General features: G+C 40.7%; 1 protein-coding gene and 1 long non-coding RNA gene across 3 annotated transcripts; both read right to left on the bottom strand.

Annotated features, from left to right (window-relative positions):
* Nucleotides 1-779: 779 nt before the first annotated feature.
* On the bottom strand, nucleotides 780-11,434 carry LOC135336484 (uncharacterized). 2 transcript variants are annotated; one of them, XM_064532297.1, is made up of 9 exons: nucleotides 11,321-11,434; nucleotides 5,223-5,377; nucleotides 4,759-5,052; nucleotides 4,061-4,212; nucleotides 3,538-3,626; nucleotides 2,704-2,961; nucleotides 2,064-2,405; nucleotides 1,439-1,503; nucleotides 780-1,039 (listed from the first exon to the last, which is right to left on the bottom strand). In XM_064532297.1, exons 1-9 carry the CDS (start codon nucleotides 11,379-11,381, stop codon nucleotides 881-883), a joined length of 1,575 nt encoding a protein of 524 aa, XP_064388367.1. In that variant the 5' UTR covers nucleotides 11,382-11,434; the 3' UTR covers nucleotides 780-880. The 2 variants fall into 2 exon arrangements, with proteins under 2 accessions (XP_064388367.1, XP_064388369.1); XM_064532299.1 differs by lacking the exon at nucleotides 11,321-11,434 and adding an exon at nucleotides 5,681-5,877.
* On the bottom strand, nucleotides 6,375-8,868 carry LOC135336657 (uncharacterized). Its single transcript, XR_010394878.1, has 3 exons — nucleotides 7,971-8,868; nucleotides 7,008-7,865; nucleotides 6,375-6,672 (listed from the first exon to the last, which is right to left on the bottom strand). It is a non-coding gene; the product is annotated as an uncharacterized LOC135336657 (long non-coding RNA).
* Nucleotides 11,435-11,473: the final 39 nt, after the last annotated feature.

Here is an 11,473-nt window from a genome sequence, read left to right on the forward strand (position 1 = left end):
AATTCTAGCTTAACCTTTTGAACTCTACACCATACCCATTTTCACCAACGCTTTGGAAACGCATGAAGTATAGCAGTGCTTACAAGCATTAGCAGCCTTCAAAGACATTGCTTAGACTAAGCCTTATAGTTCTTTTACATAAAAAAAAAGCTTCTTAGAACTATTAATGTGCCTTCAAACGATTAAAATATAGTTTGCGTTATGCGTGTTAAGTACTAACGCATTGGATCCAAAGGCCTGGAATGCAATACGCATTAGGTCCAAAGGTCAAGAATGCAGTACGCAATAATTTTCTGGTGTCATTATCATTGACTTTTTGATACTGTCGAACCTCCTATGGTTTGCGACATAGGTCTGGAGGAATGCTTTTTATGTACGCAATATACAGTGTATTGGAGTTGCGTACTCTAGCTTCCTAATGAACTCTTGTTATTACCTATAAGAATTTACTGTTATGCTATTACCCCATGCTCAACAACATCGATCAGCCTATAATTAATTGCCTATTATTCCCACATTATTCCTCCAAGGCACAACATAGACCCCATGCATAATTATGTCATCGCACAAGTATTATAACATCAATCCATTCGATCTACATTTATTTATAAGAATGCACCATAAAAAAAGACCAAAACATATATTGTTCCCTAAAGGTGTCCGTTATAGAGGGATTTCACTGTATTATTCTACCAACTTCTACTCGAGGGTGCATGGCCAGATTAACGAGAGTCTATATACTGTCTACGTATAATTAATTTTTATAGTTATAATAGTCATTATTAGAATAATAAAGATTTATGAGACATACTATAATTAATAGTGATTAAAAACAGTGACTCTACAAGCCAGTCATTGCAACACAAGAAGACGGACAAAATTAATTAATAAGTACTGAGGACTCGATAAGGGGAGTGTCTTCATTGTTCACAAGGGAGGACTCTGACGAGCTATTATCGAGAGAATTCTCCTCGTTACTGACCACACCCACCTCGTTAGTGGCAAAGGATTCGGCATCATTGATGAGAGAAGACTGGTCCTGCAAATGCAAGGCACGATTGTAACATCGAACATTATTGTTGCAAATGTATGATAATCAAACACTTCAGGAATGTGCCCACACTATATAGTCGGTGGTCAGAAGAGGTACGTGGCATGGGCGTAATTATGCCTCAATTAACCGCCCACGCTCAATGTTATGCAGAGGCAATTAGCCTAATCGAGGCACACGTGTCATACCTCCTCTGGTCGGTGGTGTTGGTACAAACCATGCACCTTAGACCACACCCACCCTTTAGGCCCAGTTTACTACATGTAGGCTATGAAAGAGGCACATTTAATTGAGACTGCATGCGGTGCTGAGGATTAAAAATAGCCACACTACATTCCAGGCACGTTACTGACACTTCAGGCACGTTACTGACACTTTATTACTTACATCGGGAATGTTTGGGGGAGGAACTGAGATGACAGTAGAATGTGCCGAGTCATCTATCACAACCTCTGTGAACACAAGATAATACATTGTACATGTAAGTAAGTTTAGTACGCTGCATCAAGATATAATTATACTTACTAGCACTAGTAGCTGGACTGGTTGCAAGATAAATCTAGTTCTTGACCATATATGGATATACAGGATGCAACAAATCAGTTGTTACACCCAGCACTCGTGCGCACATATGGATGGGATATATTGGCTCAATAGTGCCGTTGTCCCTAGAGGCCTGCGGCCCTACGTCACTACTGAGCCAATATATCCCATGTGGCACTCGTGCATGTGTCACAACTATTACATAAAACACAATGCCCAGCAAAAATCCCAGTGGCACTCTTAACTATTCTGACAAAAGTTCCTAATAATGTCCTACACCGTAAAAATAAGGCGAAATTGTTATGCTTGCAAAAACTATATGTACATGTATGCATGTACATGTACATACACAGAACAAAAGTATGTTATAATTATAGATTAGGTGAAGCGTCTCAATCAGAATAGGTATCCCAATGGTTCTTAACCTCAACCATTCCGATAAAAACCTTCCTATACTAAACTCACAAACCTGTCTCATTTGAGTTGCCAACTCCTCCAATAAGTTCAACCTCGGCACCACCCTCTGAGGGGAATCCCCCGTGGACATCGGGGACGTATGCAGGGGGTGGTCCTTGAACCCATTGACCTTCAACAGTCTGATACCACTCTTCTGGTTTGGGCTGATAGTAGAGTGTCTGCGGCTGGGGAGTGGGTTGAGGACGAACAGTGAGCTCGGAACGAAGACGTTGGAATTGGACTCGGCGTTGATTACGCTGCTTCAGGTGACGATGGATAGCAGTCACTATGGCAACGACGAAAACAAAGATGACGACTACACCTGCGATCGAGATACCAAAAATGGCTCCAGTAGCTGTGTGTGTGTGTGTGTGGGGGGGGGGGGTCATACATGTTTATAATTATACAGCTGATTCAACCTGGAAAGTGTTGCTGGTTAGGAGCACACTTTGTAGTATATGATTATAAACATTCACATATTCAAATACCAACAATTTATAATTGTACAGCACTACGCACGCACGCACGCACGCACGCACACACACACACACACACACACACACACACACACACACACACACACACACACACACACACACACACACACACACACACACACACACACACACACACACACACACACACACACTCACAAACATCATAAGAAGAGCAGTTGCTTTCGTCACTCCCATCTGCACAATCGTCGTCACGCCCGTCACACTTTAGAGACGACTCCACACACCCTCCACTAACACAGCTGTACTGACTATTACGGCAAGATGGAGTGTGCCAAGATGTGCAAGCGATTTCATCAGTTCCGTCCCTGCAATCTGACACTAGACCGTTGCAGTGGTCACGGTTGTTAACACAAGACCCATCGGTACACCCAAACTCGTACGACGTACATATATCTGAGAGTGAGTGCATGGGAACAAGCGTACGTATCAGTAAACAACAAACGCTGGCATGAATTACAATCAGATATGTCAGCAGAATCAGCGAAAAGATCACGATGTGCCCAACAACTTCCTAGTGGTGGCTATTTTCAATCCTAATTGATAATTGATAATTAACAATTCCACACACACATTTTCCTAGCCAACTTGGCATAAGAGGTGTTTGTTTTATATCTATAGCGGTCAGTGTGGACACATCCCTGTACACTACACTCCTCCATACGCATTTATCAGGGTACCTATAAAGAGAGCTACAATTATGTACACAATTTAGGACCTCCAAACTCAAGTTAGGGAATCCAATGATTTTTAAAATCCTTATTAAAGTGTCTTTCAATAATTAGTAGACGCACGCACGCACGCACGCACGCACGCACGCACGCACGCACGCACGCACACACACACACACACACACACACACACACACACACACACACACACACACACACACACACACACACACACACACACACACACACACACACACACACACACACACACACACACACACACACACACACACACACTTACTGGCTCGTCTCAACTTGTACACCACGTTGCTCCACACACTATTCGGGCTATTGAGACAGGCAATGGGATTCTGGCTCTGCAAACTGCGACTATACAAAGAGGAACACAAGCGTCACAACAAGTAGCTACTAATAACAGCACTAGAGGAGAACTTCAGTGCATGTACTTAAATAGAATACAGTGTGACTTGCATGGTCACCCCTGGGTGTACTGTACAGTGTAATAAAGTGGTAGGACTAGTCTTTGAGGTGTATTATAGAGGGTGATCAGTTTATAGGGTGATCATAATAGACACATTTCACTGTAAGACTGTGACATTTAATACAGTACGTATATGCACTGTACATGAAGTGAATGCAAAATCAAATTCAATTCTGAGCAGCTGTATTCAAGATAGAGGCACATACACTATAAGCACTACCACACTACAGTGTATAAGCACTACCACAATAATTATAAGCACTACCACAGTAATTATAAGCACTACACCTTAATAGCAGCTACATGTACATAACCCTCTCACCTATAGGGGTGATTCCTGTAATGACCGTAGGGATCTCCGAACCCGATAGTTGCATCACTGCTAGACCACAGCATTCCTCCGCACTGGTACGTGAAGATGGCGTATGACTCAGAATCAGAGGAAGCAACGATGGCTTGGAATGTATTTGTTTCCTGTTTATAGCGATCATATGATTTGGTACGACTCATATATAGGAAGATAAACTCTGACAGTTATGGTCATTTACACAAACTATTGCTTAACAAAGGAAATGTGATCAGGCACTTAAGTTCCCTTATTTATATGGAAGGAAGGGAGTACATGTATGACTGTATGGTTTCCCTGGCATTGACGTGTATCCACCTGCCAATACTAGACATGCTTCAGTGTGCACAGCTGCTAGAAACGACTACTACCGTATTACAACTGAATGTTTTGCGAATGAGTCAACAGAAAATTTCCTAGTTAGCGATCTAACTTTAGCTAGGATGGCATACAAGTGCGATATAGGTCCTGAGCTGTCTGGTCAGCCTTAGCGAGCGAGTGTAGTGACTGCGGGTGCAGTCAAGCAAATTAGTGATTCATTACTACTGGCTACATCAAAGGTTGAATAATCTTAACATTTTCTAAGAAGGAAAAAATCCCACATCACGCCATTAACACATGGCCCCGGTCCAAAACAGTTAAGATAATTTGACGGTGCATGAATATAAACTCACTCGAGAAGAACTGTAGCCAATCATTCCTTTCCACTCGACAACGAGCAATGACTTGACAACAGGATAGACACCTATAGTACTGCCGATATAATTTTCCACTCTTTTCTTCAGACTCATTGATAGGGCGGAGGACTGGTACTCGTTGTGTACATGTACTTCGTATCGCACGTGACCGTTAGAGTTGAAGTACATATCATCCCAAAATGGAGCGATAACATATTCTTGTGAAATCGAACTAAACGCTGATCGGTAAGTTATATTCTTTTGGAATGATATGGCTCCATTTTGATTAATCTGTGTGTGTGTGTGTGTTGAAAATTAGGTATGGCTTACAATAGGGTACCAGATGTAGGGGTATGGGCACCCCATAGTAAAGTAGAATCGTGACTAAAATAATGTTAAATTCACCCACACACAAAATAAGTGTCATTGCCCAACAACAAACAACACAAAGAATTGCTTACATAGGCACTATTAAAGTAGCCGTATAAGCCAATTTTGATACCAGGATAGATGGGGCTAGCAACCCTGTAGTTATCACTGTTGTACTGGTAGAGATCCTCATACGAGACTCCATTGGAACCCAGGTCCACAAAGGGGAATTGGTTTTGCTTCGTGCCTGATAGAGTAAAAGAGTACAATATACTCGTACTCAAACTCGAGTATGAGAACTGTGAGCTGTATAATTATACAAATGCATACGCTGTAGAGATAGCTAGCTAAGCTTTAAAAGACAACATAAATGATGTATGTAGCCCATCACTGACCTAGTAAAGCTGATGGCAAGCCTGTAGAGACAGGTTACCATAACCAAGCCTGTAGAGACAGGTTACCATAACCAAGCTACCGGTATAATTATAGCTAACAGTGGTATAGAAATACAGTTAGCTTTAATACTGCATGGATATCCGCCTCAACTCACCTAGTCCATTGGTTCTAAGCGAAAATAAAAGAAACAGAAAAGTCACTGATTGAACAAACATTCTCTCCAGTAGCCACAGCAGAATATCGAACACAATGGAATATGGTAGGACTCCAAACGCTGTAAATACTAGTACTATAATTATTATTCAGTATTGTACTGAATTCCTATAACTGATCATGTGTTCATTAAAAACACATTACATCATCTCTTTTCGTTTTTGTTGACTCAGCAGTAGTGTCTATGTACTTCTGCTAGTCTCTATTTTAGCCGCCCTCTAAAAGTTGGGCGGCCTAATCGCAAGTCTATGTTATAGAGGGCAATTTATTCATGAGACAATATTTATGCACGGTTTCTGTCGGCTGATTCTGTTGACAACTAGTTGTGTTTGGTGTCTGTGATGATTACTGGACCTAACCCTATCAGCACATAATACCCATACTAGCTAGATGTGCCTAGATCCAGTCATGTTCTACTGCTGAGTCAGCAAAAACGAAAAGCAATTTGGCCTGGAATGTCATTAAAAGTAGTGAAAGTTCAAGTGATGTCCGACCTCCTCTGGGCTACCACGCATGCGTGCACTTCATTGACATTGCCTGTATATATGCAGGTCTCATTTAGTCGGGCACCGCCGCTCTCTACCGTTGCCCGGAAGGAGGGCGGCAGAGCTCGACTAGGTCTCATCATGGTCTCATTCACAAAGACTGCACATTAATCTCATGTACATGTAACCATAGATTATCTATGATGTAACAGACTGGACATTGCAGAAATAAGAGTGGCATAGACAATAGTACAAGTTAGTCTATAAGTGGTGATATAGGCTAATCCGTCAAAACTCATCAGTCAGTAAGCTTTTTTATCCAGGACTGTCGACTAGCGATGGAGTGCTGGATGAGTGTGAGTGGTTGAGCCGTAAAAAGGTAGTGGGGACGTGTCTCTATCAGACATCTCTGCACACGCCCTCCACGGACCAACAGCCTCACTTAAGCCTGCAGGAGGATACATAATAATTTTTTATTGTTTAAAACTACCTGATCAAAAATGAAAACCAATACACTATGTCAAGAGTATAGTCTTGACTGTGTGCATAGAAAAACAACAGGCAGCAATTGCAAGACACATAATTATTATGTCAGAGTATTAAAGTTATAGTTCTCAGGTATAAGGTCACTGTCACTGTATTGAGCATCAACGTAGCTACATGTACACATATTTGCTGGCTCGACAGTAATCGTAGCATGTGACATGTCCAGTCAGCATAATATAATTATAGAACAACTCACAAATGAAGCATAAAGTCAACAAGCACACCATGCACACTCACCATTCCCTTTAGTGACACTCCTGTTGTGAGTACTGTCAATCGTGTGTGAGGTGTGAGGGGGTTGATAGCCCACAAGGCCGGAGACAGTGGCCCCGTCCTTCCATAGATCACCAATGCTCACCACTGTGGGAGAGGACAGTGCCCTCGACTCAATCCTAGAATGTGTAATGTGCAATGTGCAATGTGCATGCTATAATTATGATAATGTTGGAGACAATGTGAAAAGTACATATTTTGCTATGTGCATATACTTACGTAGAAATCCAAGTCCACGAAATGAATTAGACATTCAAACATTAATTTTAGATAGCGAAAAACGAAACAATTAGAAAGAGTACAGCTAGTTCTATAAATAAAAATGGAAAAATGGACCTATTCAGATCTTTCATTACCATCTGTCTGGCCATGTACCTTCTCATGCATAGCGGACTGGATGGTCTCCACTGCATCTGATGCGTCAGACTCTTTGCTTTCACTCAGCTCAATGTCATGTGATCTGCGCCTGGTAATTATACTTAACCCTTTCCCCGTTTTAATTAAAACAAGAAAATGCAGAATAAATAACAATTTTCTTTAAAAATTCATATATCCTGAACCATGCATACATTGAAATGACTTGTAACTATAGTAGCGCAGACCCCAGAGGTATCTTGACACCATCTTTGTTACCTAACAACTGACCACCCCCACTAATTAGCAATTGTTTATAAACATTCACAATTATGTACACAAATAATATTGTATGAGGGCACAGAGTGGCTAAAGACACTAAATAAGTGTTCTCAATCAGGATCTGCAAAAAGTTCTCTGTGAGGTCGTACCAGCAGACGCCCTTTTCCCGGGAAATGCTTTCTTCACCTACACACAGGTTTACAAGTTCAATGGTGACTCATGATGTCCACTGCTGTACTAAATACAGTTATACTGAAGCTATCAAGGCTACAGATGCTACTCTAGACTTACCAGATCCAAGAAGTTTATCCATCGCAAGAGCTTCTTCCTCAGGCCTTCAGGCTCTATAAATATAGCTTGAGGTAGCTTTTTATCTAGCTATGATCCCATTCACTATCCTCTCACTCAACAAGGCCATAAGCATCGATATTCTCACTGTCTAGCTGCTCTAGAACCTCACTGAGGTTGTACTACGAAGATCTTGAAACATTATTAATTAAACGGTCACTTTTCTTTCGACATTACTGTACAAAGCGTACCTCGAGGCAGCATATTAAAGATACCACGTGAAAGAGCAGCTCAATGCGCATGTGCTGGTACCTACAGCGTGCAACACAGCGAATTTTTGAAAATTACCACTAGAGTGGCTGTCATAATTATGACGGTTTCAACGGGGAAAGGGTTAATTTAGCGTTAATTACAAATTCGCTAAAATTAGTACCCGTTTGTAATAGTAACAATAAGGTAGAGATGTCAGACCGGAAGTAGTGCGTGGGCGTATTTTCTTACAGTAATTCAATGGTAAAAAACGGGACCAGAAAGTGAGTGAACAAGAAGGGCTTTCCGCAAGCCCTGGAAGAGTCTAGCAAACAACAGCTGTTCCCAAGGGTAAAAAATAGCGTAGAATTTGATTTTTATAACAGTTTTTTATGATTTTAGCATTTGATGCTTGTTTTGTGTGTGATTTTTCTCAAAGGTGATCATCATTTTGGCAACCAAACATGAAAATGAACAAAAACACAAGTGAGCATGTCTTTCATCTCTAACTCTCTCCAGATTATACAAAAAGTTGCTACAATAAGCTTTTATTTCTTGCGGAATCACATATTGCATGGATAGATGGGTGGAGCTGAGAATAGAAATGCAGTAAAATCAAGCCAAGTGTACCAATAGCTGTATTTATTTCTTAGAAGTTCCTAGAAGTTACTGAAAGTAATTATTGAAGCAATCTGAAAGCCTCTGTTGAAAAGAAACAAGAAAGATTGGAGAGAATTCCAGGGACAACAATGTAATCTACCAAAACTATTAAATTGCAAGAAATGATTCAATTTGCACACAAAAAAGACAAGAGTAATCTACTGTATTAATTAGAAGCTGTCAACAGAGTTGTATCATAGATTTATAGTTCTATGGCCTTAAATCTACATCACACTAAAAACGAATTATTTAGACCAAATGAAATTGACAGAAAAGTTGCTTATAAACATCAAGAAACAGATACAAGCGTAAGGTGGACATTGATGAGAGTTCTGAAACGTGATACAATATACTGAAAAGATAGCATGGTTACTTTAAATCCAAAAGAACTCTCTGAAGCAGGAGACATCATACTATTATAGGGACATCATAAAGATATACATTACAGAAACATTATAAACTTAATAATAGATATCAAATGGTTACAATGTTAACTCCCGAGTCCTGAGTGTCCATTTCATACTTTTTTAATTAAAAGAGAATAGACCAAGCGGTTCAGCAGATATTCTAACTATAAGATCATTTCCGGTATTAACAACAAATTTCATAAGTCCCGCCCAAGTACATTAAAATGCGGTAAATTTTTGTACGAATTTTTCCCTGACTAGTGTTCTTCAAAACGCTGTATCTCTGCATTCGCTTGACCAAATCCAGTGCAGTAAAGTTTTTCTGGTTTGCCTAGAGTGTTCAAAAGAGATAGTAATACATAGGAGTTACAAATAGCAAAAATGAAAATCGGTCTGACATCGCTAAATAAGGTAATAAGTTGGGTGATTTTCGTATTTAGCGATGCTGCGCATTTGAATATAGTTGTGTACAGCGGCTGAGCACATATCCGACTAGAAAAACATTTGCAATGTGAAAAATTGCTAGGATTGGCCGGGGGAACCACCAAAAAGCATGGAAACAAGAATCAGACGAGAGCATAACTCCAATCCGTTACAACGTCATTCACATGTACTGCATGGTAGTTTTCCATGTTTTCCCGGCCAATCCAAGTAGTTTTTACTGGTGGGGTGATGACCGATCTCTATATATATACATCCATTTTGGAATGTGCGGGCGTATAATCATGATGATTTGTGATGAATTTATGTTCCTACTACATGCATTGTTGAGCACAGATATACACAGTTCATCCATGCGTATAGTGACATGCAGTACTGGTGACATGCATGGAATGTGGAATGATGTGGTGGATGGAAGCTGGTAGATGGATCTGGAACACAGTCTATATACATCAATCTCCTTTATAATTCCTAATTGTGCATGATGCTATAATGTAACGTATTAACACACAACATAGTTGTGTACAGCTATAGAGCTAGTGCAGTGAAAGTGCTAGTTCCCGGGAGCCTTGGCACTGCGCACTTAGCCTCGAGACAAGCCGTTCATTATCCGGCTGGTCTCGAGGCTACTGCATGCGCATGCACTGTCCACGTAGTTTGCTCCATGCAGCTCTGTGGGTATGGGTGGCTTTAGTCATGGAGGAGGAGCTAGCCAGGGCGGGGCTCAGAGTGTTTGCATTTCTTTGACAGCGTGGCACTAGAGAACTCTGGTGTCAAACGGTAAGCAATACCGTAATTGATGTAATTACAGAGCCAGAAAAAATGGGTTAGACAACTGTGTAGTGAAGGAAGTCAAAGATGCAGGATGATTGTCTTGACGTCTCAAACAAGCCTTTTTATATAAGCGCCATAATTCCAGCAACGGTTGGCGCTTTTTTAGGACCTAAAAAATTAAGCTGATGCTGACGTGGTGCTTAAATTATGGTGGCGCTGTAATTACATCAATTACATGCAGTAGTACCTGTAGCTAGCTACCTATTGACAGAGCAAGCTTCTTCTCAATGCTTTCTTTTTGCTTTCTGGTAGTTTGAACGTGAGTTACCATGGTAGAGGAGTAAATGCGCAATTATAGCTAGCCAATGACATAATTATAACACTCATACTATGGTTGCGGGATTTATGGCAACATATTCCCCACTTGCATGGGGTCTGTATCATAGCATAGATAAAGAAGAGAGGGATTGGCAACGGAAATTAAAACGTAGACTTTTGTGCAGGGGTGTGGCTTAATCCTGAAACGATGCGTGTTGTCCCCCACCATAACGCCGCAAAACACTTTTTTTATGTTTGAGGCCTTACACAGAGCTTTCTAAGACTCCCCAAAACTTCATTTCCATGCTTCTTGATGATGTGTATTATGTGGAAATTCCCAAAAATTTTTCTAGATTGTTGAGAAAGAGCTTGCAGTACATAGCGCTTTTTCACCTCTTTTTTATGGCTATGCATCAATAGCACCTATAATACTATAGATTATTTATGCGCTCTTGAAATACAGCTATGTATACAGCTAGCTCTGCATGGATATCCTCAACTCACCTAGTCCATTGGTTCTAAGCGAAAATAAAAGGAACAGGAAAGTCACTGATTGAACAAACATTCTCTCCAGTAGCCACAACAGAGTATCTAACACAATGGCTAGAATGGTAGGACTCCAAACGCGCGCTATACCTAGCTGAAAGGCTATTGAGT

The sequence above is a fragment of the Halichondria panicea genome, chromosome 5 (assembly GCF_963675165.1).
Source record: "Halichondria panicea chromosome 5, odHalPani1.1, whole genome shotgun sequence".
NCBI lineage: Eukaryota > Metazoa > Porifera > Demospongiae > Suberitida > Halichondriidae > Halichondria > Halichondria panicea.

Coding starts and splice junctions, on each gene's coding strand:
- LOC135336484 (XM_064532297.1), bottom strand. CDS start 11,381: ATGTTTGTTCAATCAGTGACTTTCCTGTTCCTTTTATTTTCGCTTAGA. Junction 5,378..11,320: donor GCTTAGAACCAATGGACTAG/GTGAGTTGAGGA, acceptor TTACTCTATCAG/GCACGAAGCAAAACCAATTC. Junction 5,053..5,222: donor GCTACTTTAATAGTGCCTAT/GTAAGCAATTCT, acceptor ACACACACACAG/ATTAATCAAAATGGAGCCAT.